The sequence below is a fragment of the Melitaea cinxia genome, chromosome 19 (assembly GCF_905220565.1).
Source record: "Melitaea cinxia chromosome 19, ilMelCinx1.1, whole genome shotgun sequence".
NCBI classification, from domain to species: domain Eukaryota; kingdom Metazoa; phylum Arthropoda; class Insecta; order Lepidoptera; family Nymphalidae; genus Melitaea; species Melitaea cinxia.
Window position 1 is genome coordinate 9,556,510 of NC_059412.1, and position 26,332 is coordinate 9,582,841.

At 34.8% G+C, this 26,332-nt stretch overlaps 1 protein-coding gene across 1 annotated transcript; it reads right to left on the reverse strand.

Moving 5' to 3' along the window:
• Positions 1 to 4,790: 4,790 nt before the first annotated feature.
• Positions 4,791 to 26,128, reverse strand: LOC123662891 (histone acetyltransferase KAT2A). The gene is made up of 20 exons (XM_045597670.1): positions 25,901 to 26,128; positions 24,249 to 24,427; positions 23,202 to 23,328; positions 21,828 to 21,973; positions 21,161 to 21,385; positions 20,635 to 20,684; positions 20,023 to 20,188; positions 19,657 to 19,795; positions 18,852 to 18,935; positions 17,264 to 17,424; positions 15,694 to 15,826; positions 14,985 to 15,057; positions 14,624 to 14,699; positions 14,036 to 14,180; positions 13,094 to 13,254; positions 12,106 to 12,183; positions 8,902 to 9,027; positions 8,066 to 8,156; positions 7,218 to 7,344; positions 4,791 to 6,494 (listed from the first exon to the last, which is right to left on the reverse strand). Exons 1-20 carry the CDS (start codon positions 25,977 to 25,979, stop codon positions 6,428 to 6,430), a joined length of 2,433 nt encoding a protein of 810 aa, XP_045453626.1. The 5' UTR covers positions 25,980 to 26,128; the 3' UTR covers positions 4,791 to 6,427.
• Between the last annotated feature and the right edge of the window lie 204 nt (positions 26,129 to 26,332).

Genomic DNA, 26,332 nt, shown 5'->3' on the forward strand with positions numbered 1-26,332 from the left:
ATCTATGCTGAATTTCATTAAAACCATTCAGTCGTTCTTACATTATTGATTAGGTACTTAAAAATGTCCATCCATTCAAACTTTCTCTTTTTTATAGTATAAAGATTTAACAGCAATTTTACTAGTTTTGTAGTACCTCGATCTTACAGAAGATCACAGTGTTGTGTTCCTTTTGTGAGTAAGGTGACCAGAGCTTCTGGGGGGATTAGGGGTAGGGTCGGCATCGCGCTTGCGATGATTCTGGTGTTGAAGGCGTCTGTAAGCTACGGTAATCGAATTACCTGAACCGTACGCTTGTTTACCGACCTAGGTGTATAAAAAATATTTTAAAGTATTATAGGTATTACGTATTACGTATAATCATTATTAAAAAAAACAAAGCCTGTAACATTCCACTGGTGAATATAGGCCTCTTTCTCCAAGTAACAGAAATAGGTCTGCCTATTGCACTTTATATTTTAAAAAAATATAATAATTTATAATAGAATAAAAGTAATTTAATTAATAATTAATTCAAGAAGAAATGTAAACTTTTTTCTTTAACATGGCTCAGGGGCTGTAAAGTGTATATGTGGCGAATGCTAGCGCGACCCCATCTCGCCCCACCCAGGCGGACGATTGCTAACATGTGGTGGTTTTTTAGTCAGTATGAGTCTGATATAACCCTCTGTCGCCCCCGCGCTGGAGGGGGTATCCATGATGGATTTTTCCCACTTAAAAAAAGGGGCTGTAAAGTGTGGAACGTTTATACACAACACAAATAAATAAAATTTGACTTCACTTCACTGGCAGATAGATAGCTGGTGTAATGAGGAGTAACTTAGGCCACTTTTATTTTAGAAATTTATTTATTTTATAACTCTGCGAAATAAACAATAAATTTTTGTTGATTTCACACAAGGACAAAGTCGCGGGCACAGCTAGTATTTAAATAAAGAACATGTATATATACAAATGTCCATTATTTATATAAAAAAAAATCCATTATTTTATATAATATTCCTTTAAAATATTGTTATCATAATAGGTATTTTAATATTATCGTTTATTGGCATTTGCCTTTATCGTATCAATTCGTTTAATCTAGGCCAAACAACTTTATCTAATCGGCATTTAAGTTGTGACGTCAGACATTTTAACCTTTTTTAATATGTATACTCTTTTTGTGTTGGTTAATCTATTTACCGAGGAAGGCTAGAGGCTATAATATTTCGGTAATTTTTTCCTCAAATTAACGCGGTTGAAACCGCGGGGCCAGCTAGTATTATATTAATTTACTTAATATCATTTTTTTCCATTATTCCAGGAAGTGCAGGGCGACGGCGAATGCTGCGCGATCTGTATCGAACCTTATAAGGTATCTGAGACCCTTCGTTCACTGCCTTGTAGGTGAGTTCATATCATGTTTGTTATCTGCACCTGTGACCATAGCATTCGCCAAACATCGGCGACCCGGAAGTAAATATTTAATTCTGTATTAATTTTTAATATCTGTGTGAAACAAAGAAGAGGTCGTATTCAGTTTATCTTGTATTATAAATCAGTTTTCTAAATCATTTGTTTTTCTCCACGCTTGTATTTTAATAAATGATACAAAAACAGTGTTTAAAATGAGCAATAAAAAATGAAAAAAATAATAATATTACTTCAAATTACGTAATTAATAAAGAATATTATGAAAATTAATCCACAAAATAAAAAAAATAATAGTGAAGAACCTATACCTTGTCCTACAATGCAATACCAAAAGTTTGCCTGAAAGTGATTTCGCGATAAAAACGCCTGTACGTCGTAAAGAATATTACAATTATCTATATAATTAATATTTTTTATATAATAATAAATAATTTTAATTAAAGGCATGACTTCCACAAGAATTGCATCGACCCGTGGCTGCTGGAACACCGGACGTGCCCCATGTGCAAGATGGACATACTCAAGTACTACGGATTTGTGGTGAGTTAATTCATATTTTTGATGTTACATACCTACTACATGTAATATCCTACTGCTGGGCATAGGCCGTTACAGGCCGAACCGTGTGTGAACAACGTATGTGTGGTTGCAGTTCACGGGCAGCCAGGAGAGTATCCTGCAGCTGGAGGCGGACCCGGAACGGGCGCGACATCTTACTTTGGTACCACTCATTTATGATAATAATAATAATAATATTTATTGGAATTAATCATAGTTCGTAAATAAATAGATTACCCTGACTTCTGTACTAGTAGTACTGTTGGAGAAGTCAGTATCCTCCCCTTGATTACATGTAACAACAACTTAATAATATAATTAAATTTAAAAAAACATTAGTGTCTAGTATTTCCGTTTTATTCTCTTCACATACGAGTCCAAAGCTAGTCTGGAAAAATTCGCTTTTATAATTAAAAAGACTTTTGTATATTTTTTATTGTTCCATTTTTTTTTTTTGTTTTGCATAATTTTGGTATCCAGAAAAAATATTTGTATAAGTTTATATTACTATACTAAAGAAAAAAAATCTAGTCGAAATGACAACTTTCCTTTTTTGTATTCGGTTAAAAACAAAATTGTAAACGTTATCTTCGTAAATATTAAACTGATACACTAAGTAAGCGTGTCTTGTTGCGCAGCTGTCGAGCGACGACTCGTACAGCGAGGCGGGCAGCGCGCGCAGCAGCCGCGCCGCGTCGCCCGACCACCTCGTGCCGGCGCGCCCCGCGCAGTGAGTACCGGCCGCGGCCGCCGCGGTACTGCCGCAGCGGTGCGCGGGCATCGCTCGAACTTTCGAATCGTTTATTAATGTTCGATTCGAAATTCAAATTGAATTCGAATTTACGAATTATTCGAAATTCGACGAATGATTCGCGAATAATCGAAATATCACTGTATTTTCTATTGTTTCCAATTTGAATTCCACTACATCGTGACTCAAAATATTCTACTTACGAGTAATATACTTACTTTTTGATTAAAATCAATTACCCGTAGAAAAAAAATTGTTGGTCCTAATGAACTTCATAGCGGATGTAAGAAAGGGAGGGAGGGTAGTTGAGATCAAACCAAAGTTGAGAGCTCTCTGTGCTCAGACTAGATATAACTCAGAATATCTATTCTCCGTCCATCTGGACGTATTAAGGTTGTAAATATATTAACTTTTACCATTGTTATACCATTTGTAATAGGAGTGTAGGAATGAAATTTTTCACTGTAACAGCTGTGTATTCTCTATTGAACCTAATTCTTTAATTAAATTGATCACTACACTAAATGATATTATGCAAATAATATTTTTTAAATATTCTTCATATATTGATACGCGAGATAAAACCATCGAACCGTAATAGAAAATATACAACAGCTAATTATAAATTTGTCCTGTTTTCCAGATCCTGCGAAGGGTCACCCATCCATGGCGAGCGAGGCGATCTCACGCGAAACGAAGCGACGTCCGCAAACCCTGACCCCACGCGGGATTGAACCTGCGACCCCTCCCCGCCCCGAGAGCGAGTGACCCCGAAGTGATGTGTTCATTAAGGAATCACCACACAAATACTCAAAAAGAAAAAAAAAAAGACTTCCAGTGATAGTATCGGTGGATGAGTGATATTTTTTTATTGTAATGAACTATTTAGTTGTATCGTCTAGTGTTAGATAGGAAACACCGCGACTCCGCCTAGTCAACATGTTTGTAACGCTATGTTTGTGCGCTTCTCTATTATCTCTACAACAATAACGAGTGTTGCTAGAAACGAAAAATTAACATATTTTAAGAGTGTTACCAACAATTAATTTTTACTTAAGATTATATTGTATGTTCATTTTGTCATGATAACGTATTTCAAAATAAACGTTACGTAATCTTTAAGTAGAAATTACGTTTTTCGATTAACTATTATTATTTTCTAATTTTTATGAAATAAAAGAAGCGCATAAGTATAACGCAGTGGCTGTACTTGAAGAAGTATCGTTAAATATTTACGCCAAAATAGTTATAAATTTTAAAAAGACTTCTTTCTGTGCAGTTTATATTTTTGTTCAGTTTTTGTACCAAACCAACGAACCGTTAACGACCGAGCCCTCGAAATCGTACTTAACATTTTTGGATGATCTCATAATTGTATCCTTAATATTGTTCTCTTAAAAATCATTTGGATGTGTGAAACGTAACGGTTGTGGCCCTCCCGTACTAATCGCAGTAATTTTCCGTCCATTGTCGGTAATACTTTATTTAGAGATCTTTTATCCCCGTATATAATCGATTTGTTGTGCTTTTACCCCTAAATGTGATAATTTAGGATTTGATAGTAAATACAGATATATTGCTAGATATTGCGTTCCCCCGTAGGGCTTAAACGACCACTTTCAGTTGCTAGGAACAGCGGTAGGACTGTATTTTTAATAATAATAATTTCGTGGCTCTAAATTGTAGTTAATAAAATCTAGTCTGAATTTTAAACTACGAATTATATCGCTTTTGAGACCGATGTACCTAAATGTGCCTAAAGTTTCGGTTCTATATTTACATTTAATTAACCAAAGTCACAATTTATCTAAAAGCGATGTATTTCGTTTTATGGTTATATTTAAGAGTTTAAATCTAAGCGAGCATTTAAGTTATTACTTACTGATACCATTTAAGGTACTTATTATAATGAAATCCATTGGATTTAATATTAACAAGGAGACTGGTATGTACTTTATGTAACTTCAGATATCATGTAATATATATATTTACATTCCCTTCTTAAGATGTTCTAAAATCGTACTCCCGAGTGTGTACAACATGTGTTGAAATAAAACCAAAACAGTATTGTTATTTGCGTTTTATTGAAAGATGTTTACTGACATTCATACGACACTATCATTCGGCATTTAGAAAGAACATCGGACAAATCCGGAGCAGAAATATACACAGAAACACGACGATTAAACTTTTCAAACTAATAATACAATTGTTTAAAACAATTTAGACACGAATTGTTCTAAATATTTGCCATTTTCACACAATATCGTTATACATATTAAAATTCACGTTAAACGATTTATTTTACTACATAACTAACAACAAGATTCATAATTTGAAAGTATTAAAACTTACACCTTAATTACAAAAATTTAATGCTAAAAATATTTACAAAGAGTTTGAAGGAACGTTTATTCTAAAATTCAAATTTGTAACTAAATTATTTTAATAAAAAGAGGATGTACTTATTTAACCTATTTCAAGACGTTTTCCTTGATTACTAAATATTATTATCCATACATATGTAATTTTAATCCTTTAGAGCAAGTAATGTTATTACAATTACAAAGATTTGATTTACACGTTAACGCAGAATCAGAACATTTTATTAAATAAAAATAAAATAAGCTTAACTGTACAATATATGTACATACGTCCATGTCTAATGGACAATTGCCTTTTCCACATAGGATAAAGGTTGAACCTAATCTGCCACGCTGTTCCTTCAAGGTGGGCGACACATTTATCTATATTTCCTACATTATTTTCATATACTTGAAAACACATTCTTAAAGTAATTGAATATGGTTTCAAAAGAAATCAAGTCCGCTTTTCCAGAATTGTACCTATTATTTTAAGAAATAAAAAGCTTCAAATGATTTCTTAGGAATTAACATTAAATTAAATTTGTTTGTTTGGTAAAAAGAAATTAAATTGTACCTAAAACTCACAATCAGTATAATTAATGACCATTTTTAAAAATTACCTCCAAAATGTTTGTATTTACACAATTTAGCCTAAAAATACTTACTAAAAAATTTGAACCGCTTGAGACAGTGATTTAAACATTTTCTTATTTTCGATCACATGCTTTGACATTGATTATTTTTACAATATTTTAGTAAATGAGGGTAAAAAGAACCTTCACTTTATCATTTAAATATGTATCCAGTACTATACCTATAAACAGCTGATACAAATAAAGGTGTACCCGACTGTGTAACAATTCCTATTTGGTACACAAAAATTGAACTAAAATAAAATAGTCTTTTAAATACCCTATTGCTAAACGGGGGCAGTCTGATTAAGGAGAAGGGTTGAACCTTAATTCGCAATGTTTCTCCTGCATGTTGGCAGATAGTTTTACTAACAAGGGTACCAATTTATTATGTGCATAGACAAATAACTACAATCTTCAAAGTGATTGGCCCTTGTTGATAGACTCAGTAGGACAAACACCCAAAACAATTTTTTTGCAAATAAAATATTAGGTCTGAATGTAAATTGAACCTAAGCCGTAGGTGCTAATGGAAATTTCAGTACCACTACACAGAAAAAAAAAACATAAATAAATCACACAGGAATACACAACACCAAAATACTATAAACGATCAAATTGTCTCTAATTCAGGCGATTTCCATATACCCCAGAGAATTACACAACTCCTTGAGGAAGAAATCGTCGAAGTTAAACACCTCCGATCATTTGTCCCACAAGCCGCTCTCCTTCATCTTCGCTTGGAAGTATTTCTCTAATGTGTTGGCGCATCTGTAAAAAAGAAATTACTATAAATATCACTTTACGAATTATTAGAAATCTTATGGACCAAATTACCAAAATACATTAGAACCAGATGACCGTGTGTGTATGTTTCAGATATTTATTAATTAAATTGTCTTGCAATAAATCTGGGTATATTCAAAATTTTAAGGCGATGTGTTCAAATTATAATTATTTATTTTGCCCTTAGTAGTTTATTTATTCAGACTATGCAGGCATTATAAAAATGCCTTAATTCATCACTTGGTCCAGTATGTATATGTATATTATGAACCTTTAAAGTATAGTATTTATAAGTCTTTTTCAATAGGATAGGATTGGATTACCTATTTGCAAATGTTGAGAAACAGAAATACCAATAAATTTGCCACTGCAAGATGGTGGTCAGTAAGAACATAATTATGTCATCACATACTTGTAACATATATGAAAAATAAAATAAAATAAAGACTGATGCTTATCTTCAATCTATTTAATTTTTATTATTATTATTATAGACACCTTGTCACTGATAGTGTCACATGACAAACGTTTCCCATACGGTATATATCTTGTTTTAGTTAAGACATAAGTCGAATGAATTTGTAAAGACAAAATACCTTAACTGATAGACGAAAGAAGACAGCACATTATAACGCACTCATTGGTGTAATGCCCTTCTGTTTAGGATTTGTTAGTTTTAATAGTCATTTATGATTTAATATATCTTACCTGTAATAGTCCGTGTCGGGTGAGTTATAAAGCCTACAGTTTGAGAATATCCTCGCCATGTCCGCTATGAACAGTCGTCGAGACGAATAGTACCGCGCTTTGAGACGTTCACCTATTGTGCGTAAGTCTGAAAAGAAAATACGAACCACCTCTTTAATTTTTGCAATTGTAAAACTAAACGGCAAACCATAAATGAGGTTTGTACTTCGGCCAAAACTTTTTTTCATACAAGGAAAACCTTTAAAGGAAACTTGTATAAAGTTGAGAGTTGAGTCATCGTACCTTCACAAATCGTGACCTGCATAAACCTACAAGCGTGTAAGCTGGTGGCTAAATGGTTATAATATTTACCTACTAATTCAGTTTTATTAATTTATTTTATTCATTCATTTACTTGCTGTGTGGCTACGGCACTAAAGAATTTAGCCACCCCCTCTCTTCCCGTGGGTGTCGTAAGAGGCGACTAAGGGATAACAAGGTTCCACAACCACCTTGGAACTTAAGAAGCCGACGGATGGCGGGATAACCATCCAACTGCTGGCTTTGAAATACACAGGCCGAAGACGGGCAGCAGCGTCTTCGGTGCGAAAAAAGCCAGTACTGCGGTCACCAACCCGCCTGCCCAGCGTGGTGACTATGGGCAAAACACATGAGTTCACGTTATTTTTGGCGTAAACTTGTGGAGGCCTATGTCCAGCAGTGGACTGTATAGGCTGTAATGATGATGATGATGATGTAATGATTCATTTACTTTATTATTAATGAAGGTATATATTCCTTAAGCCACACGAATAAATAAATAATAAACTACAAAGTTTGAAATGAAGTAAATAGTGAAAAACTCTTACCCATTGGATATTTGATGTGGTCGTAGTAGTCTGGTACTTCAGTTTTGTCCACAGGCTTTAAAAAAGGCCATGCTGCCGCGTGGTTCTTAACCTAAAACAAGAACCATTTCATAATGAATTTTTAATACTGTGTGTGCAGGATTAAGGGTAAAACGTATTTTAGTACTAGTGTACAGTTACCGGGACGACATCGACACAGAGAGTACAGTACCGCGTGCAGAAAGCCGGGGTCGGGCTCGGGGTCGCTGACCGCACGTTACCGGGACGACATCGACACAGGAGTACAGTACCGCGTGCAGCACGGCGCGCAGCGCGGCGGGGTCGGGCTCGGGGTCGCTGACCGCACGTTACCGGGACGACCTCGACACAGGAGTACAGTACCGCGTGCAGCACGGCGCGCAGCGCGGCGGGGTCGGGCTCGGGGTCGCTGACCGCACGTTACCGGGACGACCTCGACACAGGAGTACAGTACCGCGTGCAGCACGGCGCGCAGCGCGGCGGGGTCGGGCTCGGGGTCGCTGACCGCACGTTACCGGGACGACCTCGACACAGGAGTACAGTACCGCGTGCAGCACGGCGCGCAGCGCGGCGGGGTCGGGCTCGGGGTCGCTGACCGCACGTTACCGGGACGACCTCGACACAGGAGTACAGTACCGCGTGCAGCACGGCGCGCAGCGCGGCGGGGTCGGGCTCGGGGTCGCTGACCGCACGTTACCGGGACGACCTCGACACAGGAGTACAGTACCGCGTGCAGCACGGCGCGCAGCGCGGCGGGGTCGGGCTCGGGGTCGCTGACCGCACGTTACCGGGACGACCTCGACACAGGAGTACAGTACCGCGTGCAGCACGGCGCGCAGCGCGGCGGGGTCGGGCTCGGGGTCGCTGACCGCGCGCGCCGCCCGCGCCTCCCGCCAGCCCGCCTCGCGCACGCCCGGGATGCACTCCACCGGGATGCTGCGGACCTGCGGGACACCACTACATTAGCGAGTGACGCGACTGAAGCAAACTACTGTACCTTCGTATGTTTGAACGGTAAAGCGAACTCTTATTGGAATGATAACTAAGTATGACAGGTTTAATAAGAACGAATGTGTGGTAAAGGTTACACACTACACACATACATATGTGTAGAAGTGGCGTGGCTAATTAGTAGCTTTGTAAGATAAAAAATATTTATTTTATAATACGACTTAGATATTTATATAAATTTACTATATTTTTTGCGCTCATAGAGCAAATCTGTTCATATGTTTAGCATGACACCGTCCAACGTTGACGCATAGGCGTGAGCTACGAGTACATTATCACAGTTGTCAAGTGTATTGGCAAATTGAAACCTACCAACCTGAGCTACTTAATTATTATGAAGATTTACATGAGAATGTAATTATTTCTCAAATGCTTTTCGAATTAATTAAATAGTTAAAGGTTTAAATGAAGTAATAAGTAATAAGTAATAATTATTTTTATTATTCTTTGACGGTTCGCAGGAAAGTGGACATAGTAGTAGGAAGTGGTGGATTTCCTGCGAACCGTCAAAGAATACTTATAACAAATGGACACAACGAGAAATAATTATTTTAATATAGTATGTATGTACGGTCACCAACTCGCCTGTCCAGCGTGGTGACTATGGGCATCACACATGAGTTCACGCTATTTTTGGTGGCAACTTGTAAAGGCCTATATCCAGCAGTGCTGTGCAGACTGCGATAGGCTGAAGTGATATCAGATGTACTCACGGTCAAATTCTACGTTCACGTTGATGCCGTTGGATGGTTTTATGCAATACATATGAGCAGAGTAATTCAAACAATAAAAATATACAATACAATAGCATTAAATTACTACGAATTTTATTATGTACAATTTTATTTTTGTGTTACCCACACATTAGGAATTCTAAACATTTTTGAATATCATATCAAAAATTGACCGCTCCAGCGGGATTCGAACCCGCGTCTCCGACTGACCGTGTCGGCGCTCTAGCCAATTAAGCTATGGAACGATGTACCCGCTAGAGCGAAATCTTTGATATGATGATTTTTATTTTCGGTTTAAGCGAACCGTGGCGCCGTCTATAGTGAGTTCTTTACAGAGACCCGTAACTATTCAAAGTTTCATATTACAATGAAAATCTTTGACAGGAGACGACACCATGCTATTTTTAATATGTACAATTTTATTTTTGTGTTACCCACACATTAGGAATTCTAAACATTTTTGAATATCATATCAAAAATTGACCGCTCCAGCGGTATTCGAACCCGCGTCTCCGACTGACCGTGTCGGCGCTCTAGCCAATTAAGCTATGGAACGATGTACCCGCTAGAGCGAAATCTTTGATATGATGATTTTTATTTTCGGTTTAAGCGAACCGTGGCGCCGTCTATAGTGAGTTCTTTACAGAGACCCGTAACTATTCAAAGTTTCATATTACAATGAAAATCTTTGACAGGAGACGACACCATGCTATTTTTAATATGTACAATTTTATTTTTGTGTTACCCACACATTAGGAATTCTAAACATTTTTGAATATCATATCAAAAATTGACCGCTCCAGCGGGATTCCATAGCTTAATTGGCTAGAGCGCCGACACGGTCAGTCGGAGACGCGGGTTCGAATCCCGCTGGAGCGGTCAATTTTTGATATGATATTCAAAAATGTTTAGAATTCCTAATGTGTGGGTAACACAAAAATAAAATTGTACATATTAAAAATAGCATGGTGTCGTCTCCTGTCAAAGATTTTCATTGTAATATGAAACTTTGAATAGTTACGGGTCTCTGTAAAGAACTCACTATAGACGGCGCCACGGTTCGCTTAAACCGAAAATAAAAATCATCATATCAAAGATTTCGCTCTAGCGGGTACATCGTTCCATAGCTTAATTGGCTAGAGCGCCGACACGGTCAGTCGGAGACGCGGGTTCGAATCCCGCTGGAGCGGTCAATTTTTGATATGATATTCAAAAATGTTTAGAATTCCTAATGTGTGGGTAACACAAAAATAAAATTGTACATATTAAAAATAGCATGGTGTCGTCTCCTGTCAAAGATTTTCATTGTAATATGAAACTTTGAATAGTTACGGGTCTCTGTAAAGAACTCACTATAGACGGCGCCACGGTTCGCTTAAACCGAAAATAAAAATCATCATATCAAAGATTTCGCTCTAGCGGGTACATCGTTCCATAGCTTAATTGGCTAGAGCGCCGACACGGTCAGTCGGAGACGCGGGTTCGAATCCCGCTGGAGCGGTCAATTTTTGATATGATATTCAAAAATGTTTAGAATTCCTAATGTGTGGGTAACACAAAAATAAAATTGTACATATTAAAAATAGCATGGTGTCGTCTCCTGTCAAAGATTTTCATTGTAATATGAAACTTTGAATAGTTACGGGTCTCTGTAAAGAACTCACTATAGACGGCGCCACGGTTCGCTTAAACCGAAATAAAAATCATTCGCTCTAGCGGGTACATCGTTCCATAGCTTAATTGGCTAGAGCGCCGACACGGTCAGTCGGAGACGCGGGTTCGAATCCCGCTGGAGCGGTCAATTTTTGATATGATATTCAAAAACGAATTTTATTTTTAATTAGAAATCGATGTATTACACCTACAAAAAGTCCTTTGTGTCTTATTTTATTTTTAGTACAATATCTACTGGGTCGCAGTCGCAATTTAAAATGTAGTACTTCATTAAAAATTAAAAAATAGTGTTTTTTTATACAACTAGGTCAGCAAACAAGCGCACGGCTCACTTGATGGCAAGCGATTACCGTAGCTCAACGATTACCGTAGCTTACAGGCGCCTGCAACATCAGCAAGCATCGCAGGCGCGACCCCCCCCCCAGGAATTCTAATCACAACAGGAACGCAACACTGCTGGAAAGCAGTATTATTTAGCTGTGATTCTGTAAGGTCTAGGTACTTAACCAGTCGCACTGCTCCAAATTTTGAGCATGATATTTCCGGCTGTACCCTACCTCAGTTAAAGTGTAAAATCAGAACCAAAATAAAAATAGTACTTACTCCTTCTTTAAAGCAATTTAATCCCGGATGTATTTTCCTAACTTCCTTCTGTCGCATATCGATCAATTTCTTTACTATCTGTTAACAAAAAGAAAAAGAAAACATGGATAATATAATTTTATTATAAGTTAAATATATAACATACTTGATACTCATAATGTTGTTATTGTTGGACACGGGCTGTTTTCCGCAACTCGACGTCTTTATGCGCCTATTTTGCGTGACTACTACGTTGATACTCATAAAAAATTATTGGAAACACTAAAAATAAAGGCTTTGAAGAGATTTAGAAAATTCGAATTTTTAGACAAAATATTAAAAGTGTTAGATTAGCACTAGACAGCATCTAGACAATTTTAGATGATACTCTAAAGACAAGAAAAGCATAGACTGGTGAATTTTGAATTTGAAAACTAAAATTGACCTGACATTTTATGAGCACTCCATTGAGATTATTTCTTTATTTTCATACAATATACACAGTGGGTGTTTGTGCAGTCCTTGTGGGTCTCCCCACCGTGCCTCGGAGAGCACGTTAAGCCGTCGGTCCCGGTTGTTATCATGTACACCTGATAGCGATCGTTACTCATAGTAGGGAATATATCCGTCAACCCGCATTGGAGCAGCGTGGTGGATTAAGCTCTGGTCCTTCTCCTATATGGAGAAAGAGGCCTATGCCCAGTAGTGGGATATTACAGGCTGAAGCGTAATACAATATACGTATTTTAGTAAACAAAGAATAAATAAATAAGTAAATAGATAAATATTGAAGTAAAACTTCATCACCCACGCTTGAGATGCGAAATAAGCTGGCGAAATACGTGACAAGAGCGTTACCAAAAGTGTGATCAGGCGAGGCCAACGGAAGTTGAGAATGAGATATAAGTTAGTGAAGATAGAAAGTGAGAGAGTTTCGTAAGTTTTGCTGCAGTCGTCTGGTCTAGAGCACAATCTTTTTTTTAGCAAGTTATAAGCGCACTGTACCGACCTCCTTCTGCCGCCGTATGACCGCGGTGAACTGCGTGTAGACGATGCGCGGGTTGAGCTCGCAGTGCATGAGCGTGGCGCCCTCGTAGTCCTTGATGTAGCCGGAGTACATCGCGCGCGGCAGCTTTATGTCCTTGCTGAAGCCTTGCTTCTTGAAGTATCCTGTCAAAACGTGTGGGCCTTTTGAACTGAACTTACACAATATACTACACTTGTAAACTCAAAATCTAAAATTATTTGAATTTAATTTACTTTACACAAGTACTGTATAATACGTAGTTTAAAAAAATATCTTTGGAAGCTTTTGTTAATGTTATAAATATATTCTCCATGGGTTATTTGTACGAGATAAGGCCCCACTGCACTTTAAAAGATAAAATATTATAATTTTCTTTAATTTTATTCTGAATATGCAATAAAGTATTATATAAATAAATGACGACGCGTTGGCGCAACGGTCACGACGGTCGGCGGGTTCGATGCCCGCACATGACAAACATTTGTACTGCCCATACAGATGTTTGCCGTGGTCTGTGTGTTTGTGCAGTCCTTGTGGGTCTCCCTACCGTGCCTCGGAAAGCATCTTAAGCCGTAGGTCTCGGTTGCTATCACATACACCTGATAGCGATCGTTACTCATGGTACGGAATATATCCGGCAACCCGAATTGGAGCAGCGTGGTGGATTAAGCTCTGATCCTTCTCCTACCATACTACTACCATATTTGTTTACATATATATATATATATATATATATATACTAGCTGACGCCGCAAACGTTGTTTTGCCATATATGTTATTAGCCCCCTTAATCCCCCTCCTTTGTAACTTAGGGGTATGCCCGATATGCACACAAAATTTCATAAAAATCTATCCAGCCGTTTCGGAGGAGTATATTAACTAAAATTGTGACACGAGAATTATATATTTAATTATATATATTACCAATGGCAAATTCGTCGGCGAAAGTCAAGAAATGTAGAATATTGTTCCTGATGTGGTAGTCCTTGAGATGGTTCATCAAGTGTGTGCCGTAACCCTTCACTTGTTCGTTTGACGTTACAGCACAAAATACTATCTCACTGAAACCCTGCAATTAACCAAACGGTTAATCTTTTTAAAAGGAACCATTAAAATTCATCATCCTAAAGATCTGAAACCACTTATTTCTGTTGGTAGGTTATTTTGTTAACACATATACACCAAAAATATCTTGAATACCTTGATATTTATTAGTAAAATGATTATATTGAAGAAACACATTATTTTAGGCGTTAATTTCTTTTAGGAATTAATTTCGTTTAACAGATTTTCTCTTACATTCTTAATATGTTACAATTATATCGGTAGCATCATTATTTTAAATTATTCTTTTACCATTAGAAAAACAAACAGTGCTACGGTTCCAAAACATTTATCAGTGACCATAAATGTTAAGATAGAAAGCCCAATGTCTGTGTCCAAAATATAAATATAAAAACATAACAAAATCTTTAAACGTATGTCTATCATGGACACACTAGCACAACTTACTTGTGAATGGAATGTTCTGAAGCAAATACCACCGATGGGCCTTCCTTCCTTTATCAGAGCCAGGGATTTGTGCTTCCTGAAAATATATTCCATCTTTAGTTATTATTATACACATAATTAATTTCATAAATGAATTTATAAACTATAATATTATATAAATTTATAAACTTTTTTTTTTCATTTTTAAAAAATTCATTTTAGTTTTGTTATTTATTTGTATATCTATTATATAAAAATTAGGAGCATCCAGGATAAACTTAAGAAAAATATTGTTTCAACTAAAAAACAAGATTTATTTTAATTTCTTTGATATTAAAATTTCTTTAAGAAGGAAGTGATCAATAATTATTATCATACTTACGGATCAAATACTAATTGCGAAATGTACTCCTTTGTCATTTCTGGTAGTTGGTGCGAGAAAACATTGTGGAGACCTGTTGAGAAAGACGTGTGTCGTAAGCATTGTACGATAATTTATTTCCAAATTGCCATGCTTAGGTCAACCTTCTTTTTTATTTATTTATTTAGAAACAACCATCTTTGATAGCAGTTTAAAGCCTATAGTTCCCAGTATTAATATGTTGTTTTAAAATATTTTAACCCCTTACTTTTACGACTAAAATTGTAAAATATATCATATAACGATTTTATAAAACCTATTTCATATTATGATATCCAAAACTTTGAGCTTAGTTTTCTAAGAGTGCGATATTTATAGTTCATAGTCGTCCAAATAAAGAGTCCCTCTTCTGGTTTTTAGGCGTCTTTGATAAGTGTGACGAGATAACTATGATAAGGGGAAGATTTACTTATACCTTCAAAAATAAAAATGTCAAATTATTATTGTGTTATTAATTTTTAATCACGAAATCATGGGGGAGGTCGTAGCTTTTGTGGCGTAATATTTGTTAGGGAGTCACAGAAAGTGTGACTTAGTATGATAAAGGTGGGGTGAGGGGGTGTTCAAAACGGTAGTATCCGAAATACATATGTTATTGACGGCCTCTTTACTGCCTTTTGCCTATGCACGGAACTATATACCAGGTTAAAGGATAAAGTTTCTGACTTACCAATGAGCCAAAGCATAGTTTGCTTATTAACCGGTCCAGTTAAGGAGTTACCGATGACATGGAACTCGATCATTTTCCGCTGCTCTTCCAACTTGGCTGCTTCATCCCTCGGCGCTTGCATTTGGAATAGCGCCTGTAATAAATTTTTATTTATTATATTTGAATAATAAATATTTTCATGATTTTCACCACACCAATTACAATAATTTTGTGACTTTTTACTCTTCGGGTATAATTTACAGACAACATTATTTTTAAAATTGCTATACTTAGGAACACCAGAAAAAAATGTATTAATTTTTAAGCATTACAATAAAACAATATCAAATAGGTAGAAATATATTTATTTCTATCATCGAATTTATCACTGCCTATTATACATAAACTGTGTCATGAGAACTATGCCGCAGTATGCTATTCATAGTATAATTGGAAACATAAATACTGTTTATAATTACAAAATTCCAACTTAAGAAGTAAAGAAGGCAACGATGTGAGCCATTTCTGTATATCTTGTCTTATCTGTGACTTTTTAATATAAGCTGCGCATGCGCATCATCAGCGCCTTTTTCCGCAGTTTTTATTTATAATTTGAAACCTTGGTTTATTTATATAATTATACTGTAGTTACCTATTTCTGTTCACCAATTTAGTTCGAATTTATTCAATTAGATTTAAAAAACACAGATCAAAAAGCAAAAAATATATGTAATTTTTTTTTTTTTTTTGCCTAAAGTGTACAAAACTCTGCACTTTCAAATACAAAATCTTTATGTGATATTACAGGATTTATTGTCAATCTCTATAGAGATTAATGTGGAGATAAAAATTGACCAACATTGATAAGATTAGTTGACTACAGAAAAAAATTACATCAATAGATGTTATGATGAGCGATAGCACTTCTGTATGTGATTTTAATAGGTAGTGTTATGAATCCATTGTACTTCACAGTCTGTAAATGTTTTTTAAATGTGTTTATTGTTTAAAAATGTGTTTATTGTTTAAAATGTAGCTGTGGTATACAATAAATTATAAATAAATAAATAAATAATGTTATGGTACAAAATTCTGACACACGCACACATAGACATATACACACGCATTCCCGTTAACACATACGAGGACATAAGCACTATTTATTGTAAAAATCGAACACTAGTAGTCGATTCGAAAGTTTGAAATATAAAATAATTTAGAATTTTCGAATGTAATTTTCTATACTTTGACGTTGATTCGAACAACAAAATATAACAACTTGCTTGTGTTATAAAAATAAACCATTTGTACGTTCGTTAGTATTCCATTTTTTTTTTTTTTTTTTTTTTTTTGTATAAGTTTACTACATCGGGAACAAGAGTACAGTTTGTAGAAGCTTGCAACACCAGAACCATCCCCAGGAGCTTTGGTCACCTTACTCACTCACACTTTAACACAACAGTCCTTAAGAGCAGTGTTATTTATCTCTGATCTTTTATAAAATTGAGGTACTTCCCCCGTCGGGCTGCTCCAGATTTTGAGCAGGAAACTTCCTGCTGTGCCCTACCTCAGTTATCCTCTCTATACTCACATCAGGTCCACACATGTAGTTGGGGTCAGATATAGTGGCTACGATATCTGCCACTGTACGTTCGCTGACATCATCACCGCCCTCATCTAAGCGTCTTCTCTTAGCGCCTTGATCTCCACTTCTATCTCCTGAACGCTTCATGCCTTCTTGTTTTATTGATCCTAAGCAAAATTATAAAAAAAAAAATTATATATACACATATTTACACTAGATACTTTACCTTAAGTTTGTAATGTACGTTAAATTGTAGGAATTTTGAAATTGGTAGTTGGTTTTTCTACCATGAACCTTTTATTTTTGAAATGCAGATTTTTTAGAGGTTGGTTGTGTGTATAATAAATAAATATTTTCATTTAATTTAATTTATATAATTGAACGAAACGAAAATATTAATATAATTTTATGTGTACTTAAACAAAAAATAAATAAAAATAAATCAACATTGGTTTGTATCAAAATCAAAATCGATACATCCAGTAAAATGTTATGATGTTTAATACAACGTAGCTAGACGAAAAAATAGTCAAGTGAATATACAATATTAGATATAACTCGAAAAGAACTTGTCAGATCTCAATTAAATTTAAATGGGATCACATGACACGCACCATCTTTCGTTTAAAAAAAAATATCAAAATCGATCAACTCAATCAAAAGTTCTCAGCTAACATACATTTAAAAAATACAATCGAATTAAGAAACTAATCCTTTTTTTGAAGTCAGTTAAAAATTCTTCGAAATTCTGACTTAGGTACTTTAGCAAAAGAGCTTAATAATTGTGTCTCCTGGCAAACGAAAAAACCGACTTCAATTACCCATAAATCTAAAATTTTATAGTTTTATTACTTGAGGTATATAAGACCGTAACCTGTTAAAAAGCTATTTTACGCAACTGAGCATTTACAGGCTTTTTCAGATCATCTAAAACAAAAAGTAAGAGGTTAGAATTTTTCTTCTGGCATCTGAAAAGTATCAACTTCAATCCATGTATTTTGATAACCTGTCTCTAAATCAACGGGTTTTCTAGTTCAAGATGCCGGTTTTCTAGTGCATTTTGTAATACAAAGAGTTGCGTAAAATGTAAATATTTACTTTTTTAACCCACTTCAAAAAAAGGAGGAGATTACTCAATTCGACCGTATATATTTATGTATGTTCGGGGATAACTCCGTCGTTTATGAACCGATTTTGATAATTCTTTTTTTGTTGGAAAGGAGATATACCTAGTTTGGTACCATGATAAGGAAACCAGGATCTGATGATGGGATCCCAGAGAAATCGAGGGAAACTCTCGAAAATCCGCATATCTTTTTACTGGGTGTACCGATTTTGATGATTTTTAATTCAATCAAAAGCCGATGTTTATCATGAAGTCTCATTTAAATTTCATCGAGATCTAATTACAACTTTTGGAGTAATCTTTGATAATGCGTATTTACTTGACTATTTTTTCGTCTACCTACGTTGTATTACTTGTCGATATCATTGAAGTCGGTTTTTCTTCGTTTGCCTGCAAACACAATTATTCTATTTCCAATCTATCGGTAACGATTCATAATTTTACGGTTTCAATGGATAATCGTCATACCCGATGAAAGAGAGACAGTGGTAAATCCGTCCTTACTGTCTCCTGACGCAGTCACTCGTTCGAATTCACCCCCGCGCCTTCCAGCTATATAGAAAGAATATATAATATACATTGTATTAATTGAATAAATATGGATAATGTATTAATCTTTGAATAAATTGCATTTATGTACACCCAAGGTTTATCTATTTTTTTATTGCATTGGTAGTTAATAATGTAGTTGGAATTAGTTATAATTGATTGAATCAACCTGTAGCATCCCATAGCGGGGTATATGCAAAGAATTGGTTAGTGTGGGATGAAAAGTCGATACAGAAGAACTTGGTAACAACCAAACAAAAAATGTTATCCTTACAACTTATAAAAAAACAAATATAAATATCACATAGTTTATATTAAATTAAGTTTTAGTTTTAACTTTGTTAAACTAAGAAATGGTAATGTTGAAACGTTGTACAATTTGTTATGAGGGATACAATTGTAGAAGATAAATCATACCTAACACCATTACAGAATATTAAAAGAGTAATAAATGTTTAATTTAATCACTAGTACATTTTACAAGCTAATAATTAGCATTATATTTTAAGAGGTTACAGTAAAATCTAACGACGCCCATAACAAATAGATAAGAAAATATAAAAATAACAAAATTAATAAGTCTAAATAATAGCGGTTATCACTTCAGCCTGTCGCAGTCCGCTGCTGGACATATTCCTCCACAAGTTCGCTCCAAAAATGACGGAATGAATACTTATGTTAGTTAGTGGGTTTATTTTAATAGGTTATTTAAATGTGAACTCACTATTCTTGTTTTCAATAATAGCTTGTAAGTGTACTGGAATCATTTGCTTGAAATCGGGGTCCCATATCGGCGAGTTGGGGCTAAATATTTCTTCTTCTAGTAGACCCAAGAAGCGCGGAAAGTGATTCAGAACTAATACCTATAACAAAACGAAACAAAAAACTGATTTCAATTTATACTCAACAAGCAAACCAACAAAAATTATCGTAAGATGATCTCGATCAAATTTAAATACACATCACTACCACACGGCTGATAAATATCACAATAAAATAAAACAATCGACGAATCATGGTCCTTCAAGCCGGATTATTATGCAAATACCCACAAATATCATTATTGAATTAATCTGTATTAAGAACTCACCCTCTTTTCGATGGGCATTCTATCTCTTTCTAAATGACACTTGTCCATCAGCTGTCGACAGACCGACTTGAAGACGGCCCGCAGTAGCGTGCGACCGAACACTAACGATGTGTCGCAGTGCTCGAGGGAATCGCAGAATGCTGGTACGTGGCAAAATACTAACCACCTGGTACATAATTGATATGAGGTTAACATTGTGGCGTATCCACACGTATACAAACTTTTTATATTAGAATAATAATAATCATACCTCATTGTTCGTTTTTATATTTTTTATAAAAATATTTTTTGAACAGTTTATTTAGTTAATATTCTTGATTTCACTTTGTAGTTTACTAATTAACTATTACATGTGAAAGTCATTTTTGTATATAAAGAAACACTAATTTACAACGTATGTGAAATTGACTGTATTTAAGCAAGGAGATATGTATGTTTAATTCGGAAATATTTAGAAATACCCTCAAAAACCAGGAATCATATTACTTGTAAAAATACAAGCAAATAATAACTCTTGAGTTTTTAGAGCATTACATCGTAACATTCATTGAGTAATTGTGTTTTTTTTTTTAGAGAAATATTACTGTAAAGTAAAAAAACCTAAATATTTACCTTGTGTAATTAATTTGGTATGCTGATATATCCTCGGGATTGGATACTTGCTGTAAATATATTTCATGTTAATTGTTAGTTAATAGATAACACATAGCTTATAAATATTTATTTCAAATTATAAACTATTCATACATAATAGATATATAACAAATTCAGTTTTAATTTTATGCACTTGTAAATCAGCATACTAAAGAAAGTTATAGACAATTATCAATGACATTATGACACTGAATTGATGAAAAATAAATAGTGCGTAGAAAACCGCGAGGGATGCTTAACAATTTATAAAAACTTTCTCAAAAAATGCCTACTTCACATTGTATTTTAATACACGATTTCTCAGTCCATTGAAAAAGAAATTGTGTATTAAAATAGCAGAAAAGTCAATGAGCATGAATTCTTAACTAGCTACACTGATAGTTAAACATAGGAAAATGTTGGTTTAAAGATATCTGACTACTCTCCGAAATACAGCTATAGTAGCTACCCTATATGAATTTTCTCTATGGTACAATCCACTTACCAGTTTCCTAACGCTCGGTGTCTCAAAGTTCCAAAGGTTAAAGCAGTGCAAGAACATTTTGGCCAAATCATACATTGTCTGCCATTCCCTTTGTGGCAGTGAGTTGAACTTGTATAGGACGAAGTTTGTAATGGCCTTCGCTATGGAGGGCGTTTCGAATGGAGGCTGGCCTAAGGGACCTTCGATCCGTGGCTTGGTTCGAGTTAGGATGCACTTGCGTAAAAGCTGGAAGAGATTTAGTAGATAATTGTTAATTAATGATTTTAACACACAGATGCTACACCATCTATACAAATAAATAAAATTGGAGTGTCTGTTTGTATTATTAAAATAACCACTTTTAACTAAATGCTTATTGTAATTATGTAATTATGTATGTATACACGGTACATATACCAAAATACCATTTTTCATAATTTTTATCTTAACCGTAGTACTTTATACTGCATCATTTATTTTACGTATAATTTCTGCTATGGTATGCCTTAATGTATCTCTATATGGCCCTAAACAAAAGGAAGCCAGTTTCATAGCACGTTGTATAGAAAACAATTTATACTTGTCTATAGCTTAATTCAATGTTGGAATGGTTAATCCTACTAGCAAATTAACAAGAATCTACATTATTTTACCCAAAACTAGCTTCAAATATATGTAGTACACTTACCTTAAATAGATAGTAATAAACCCGTTTAGTGTCATGGTCATCTTCACGATGCATAGACATAAAAATATTTTCCACATCAACCACAGTCCCGAGTAGACGGTTGATCTCAGTGGCTGGTAGACCTTCTAAGTGTGAGACATGCTTCTCTGCAAGAGATAATGTACATATACAACATAATCTATGTGAACATAAATAAAAAGTTAAAATTAAAACCCGACTACGACAAACCATAAAGCCACGGAAAATTAAGACGCTTCAAGTGATACCTCGTTCGTTTAAATAAGACAAGTAATTTGGGAGATAGAGTTCGCACCAAAAATGGCGTGAACTCATATGTGTTGCCCATAGTCACCACGCTGGGCAGGCGGGTTAGTGACCGCAGGACTGACTGTCGCACCTAATACGCTGCTGCCCGTCTTCGATCTGTGTATTTCAAAGTCAGCAGTTGGATTTTTATCCCGGCATCGGTCGGATTTTTAACTTCCAAGGTGGTAGTGGAACTGTGTTATCCTTTAGTCACCTGTTACGACACCCACGGGAAAAGAGGGGATGGCTATATTCTTAACTGCCGTAACCACACAGTAGAACATACATAGCATACATACATAGAGTGCTAAAATTATTACCCGCTTTTTGGCTTTTTTTATATAACTAGGTCGGCAAACAAGCGTACGGCTCACCTGATGGTAAGCGATTACCATAGCTTATAGACACCTGTAACGCCAGAAGCTATCCCCAACTCCCCCCAGGACCTCTGGTCACCTTACTCACCAACAGGAACACATCACTGCTTGAAAACAGTATTATTTAGTAGTTACTAGTAGTTGTAGTGATCTTCTGTAAGGTGGAGGTACTACTCCAGTCGGGCTGCTCCATATTTTGAGCAGGAAATTTCCTGCTACTACCTAAGGTAATGTGTCTGTACCCTACCTAAGATAATGTGGCTTTACCATAGTCAGGTGATTAAAATAAATCGCTAATTGTGTTGCTAAGCGAACAACTCGAAAATGCCTAGACAAATTCTGAATTTTTTTTATTTCTGTAATACTTCAAAGACATTCAGGAAAATAAAAGTTAAAATCATTGGGCAGAAAAAAAAATTAGGAAAAATTCAGAATACATAACAATTATTTATTTCTTGTGAACTTCATGCGGTTGACAGTTTTCAAAACGGGACAATATCTGTCAGTTTATATCTGCACATAGGATCTCCTATCTATATCATTTAAGGAAAAATGTGTGAAAGGTCAAAAATACTATTTTTTAAACATTAGTCTGCCAGATATTCGCGCATCACGCAAGACTAAACAAAGAAATAAACAAGAGAAATAGTTCCATGAACAACGAAACTAGTCATTAATATGAGATACATACCTAGAATGTGGTTGCAGTTTCTACAGATATCTGTGAAACTTGCCGGTTGATTGTCTGAGCGAGTGTTTGTTTTACCACTTTGCTGTTGTACTGGGGTCTTCCAGCCAGTGCAATTGCAATCTGGTGACTGCAACAAAAATTTAAATTAATAGAACAAAAATATGACTAAACAATGAAATTCCATATATGCATTCATTCCTATGATGTAAATAAACATTATTATGATTTTTTTAAATTATTGTATTAATTATATATTTTGACTTTGATTGTAAAAACATAAATGTAAATTTTGTTGAATGAGTTGTTTTTGTGTAGCCTTCAGCCCATGACTTTGCCAACGTCCGGAGACAGGATTCAGTTTTGAGAGTACAACAGTGGGTTAAATTGCGGCTAATTGGTTATTCAATTCTACTCTTTGGCCAATTACAGTTTTATATCATTGATCTCAATAAGCTTAGCTAAGACAACTCAAATAGAAGTTGATATAGCACGTGTTATCTCCTGACAACTCAGGAATGCCTTATCTTTCAGCCATAGTTAATTATACAAAAAAAGGGTGTTTACTGATTTTATGGTATATAGGCTGATATCTGTGTACGGGGTCTGGTTATCGAGATAATAATAAAATCTTTCTTAAAGTCTAATTTACAGAGATTTTAGAAATGATGCTGGTGAAAAGGTCGTAGACTCAGCTTATAGCTGCTTTTCAGTCCGCATCTTTACAAATGCTGCCAGCACAGGACGTTAGATTTACATTTAAAAACTAAATATAGTAACATATATAGCATTAACAAAGTATATGAAAATAGTATTTAATAAAAACTAGGATTAATAAATGAAGTAAGAGATATACCTAACACATAATTTTTGTCCACCTGTTGTAGTTGGATACCAATAAATTTTGTTTATTAAAATGTTATTTATGTCAGTCATATAATTTGCATATTCATCATATTTTCCAGTAATGTTAGTTTAATTGCAATTAAGTAATAATGCTCTATGTATGTGTGTATTGTTATATTTATGACTTAATTACGATAAACTTACTTGACAAGCCGAGTAAATGGCTAGTTTCAGTAGTTTCTTGACATGTGGCCAGTTGTAAACTTGCTGTTTCCTCTGCTGGATTCTTTGTAGATTAGATTGTCGTGATGCTTGGCCTTCACTACTCGCTGGTGTCGCTGTATTGCTTGAAGATGCGTCATCTGCATTTGCACTAGATGAAGCTATAAGAAAAATAAGGATGTAGAATTACTTTCTAAATACTAAACTAATATAAAATTAGAAGACAGGACAGATTTGAATATTTTACAGTTATATTTACAGTTTGCATTGGATTTTGATTGGCAGTTTTGATTATCATTTTCTAGTTTTTTGACAAAATTTTAATGAAAAAGATACCCTTACAAGTTACATTTCTTGTTACTATCTATCCAATATGTGGGTTCTAGATAGGAGGCACTATTTAGCAAGTTTTGATTGCCTTTGAGCTATTTCTCTGATGTGGTTGTGAAACTAGAGCAATCTTTTTCAGCTATAAATATCAATGATAGTTTAGAGAGACAGAAAAATAGTGTTGTAAGTAGAAAATTTACATTGAAAATAGGGTTAATCACAGGTGTACTTGACCATAGCATTTGCTAGTGCTGAAATACTAAAATGAAAAATGAAAAAACATCATAAAAGTATCATTTTACATACAAATCATAGTGTTAACATGAGACATGCCAGATATTCATATGATGTAATCCATACAAATAAATAAAATTGGAGTGTCTGTTTGTAATATTAAAATAACCACTTTTTACTAAATGCGGATGTATACATCCATATGCATTTAGTAAAAAGTGGTTATGTTAATGGTTATTTAGTAAAAACATAATAATCACAGTACATAAACCAAAATAACATATTTTACAATTTTTGTCTGTCTGTCTGTTTGTTCTGGCTAATCTCTCAAATGTCTGGACTGGTTTTGACGGGACTTTAACTGGCAGATAGCAGATGTAATAAGGAGTAACTCAGGCTACTTTTAGACTAGGTTTTAGATTTAGAACTGCATTTTGAAGTTAGATAAGTTAGGTTTTTTTTATAACCAAATTATATCGATAAACAGTCTAATTTGATAGTTAGATAGGGTAGGGGTATTTTTTTTTTGTAACGAAATTATGCCAATAAACGTTTAAATTTTGAGCTTAGATAAATAGACAGTTCTTAATGTAAAGCCTTACCCTACTTTTATTTTAGAAATTTATTTATTTTATAACTCTGCAAACTAAACAATAGCTCTTAGTTAAATTCCACGCAGGCGAAGTCGCGGGCACAGCTAGTATATGATAAAATTTCTCTGACCGTTTGATCAGCAGTTCCTTTAAAGTCAGTTACTTTTGAAGAAAATTAAATACTTCTAATACCTTCTAATCTAATATTGTGGTATTCTAAGCATCAGTTACTTCTTTTTTCTTATAAATTTAACTAGCCAATAAATAACATAAAAGTTTTACTAAGAATTTAACATAAAATTTATTCCATTTATACATCTGGAAATCACAAACTGGAGGACACAAACAAAAGATGTATTTCACTTACAGTATAGTAATAGTAATTAGTTGAGTACATTGTGTAATTGCTAATGTTTACTATATTATATTAATTGCCATATTTGCTGTCATTTTTTTTAAATTGATATGTTTATTTACCGTCATGTGTCTGGGACGAATCCGCATCATTCCGCGTCATGGCTATATCAGCTATATCTTCAGCTGCTTGGGATGACATGTTACCATTTAGTGATTAAGCACTTTTATTGAAATTTTAAAAGTGGTTTCCGTAATAAGCCATTGCTGTGTGTACTTAATTTATCACAGAAAATTAACAATACGCAGTCGCAAGGAGACGCTGCTTTGACAACTCGTTGTTCTAATCTTAGCAATGTCACTGTCAGCAACTGTCAGCTCGTGAATAGTTAATACAGATTACGGAGAGTACAGTTGAGGAGGAACGTTTTTTATGATTAGCGTTTTTTAAAATAATGTTGAAAATTCAGTAACGTTAATTTGTTCCGGCAGATATAACGTTATTTAAGAAGTAATAACCTTAAATAACGTCATTTTGTAGCCATATATTTTACC

Coding starts and splice junctions, on each gene's coding strand:
- LOC123662891 (XM_045597670.1), bottom strand. CDS start 25,979: ATGTCATCCCAAGCAGCTGAAGATATAGCTGATATAGCCATGACGCGG. Junction 8,157..8,901: donor TGCGCGCCGTGCTGCACGCG/GTACTGTACTCC, acceptor TTCTTGTTTTAG/GTTAAGAACCACGCGGCAGC. Junction 7,345..8,065: donor CCACATCAAATATCCAATGG/GTAAGAGTTTTT, acceptor TTTTCTTTTCAG/ACTTACGCACAATAGGTGAA.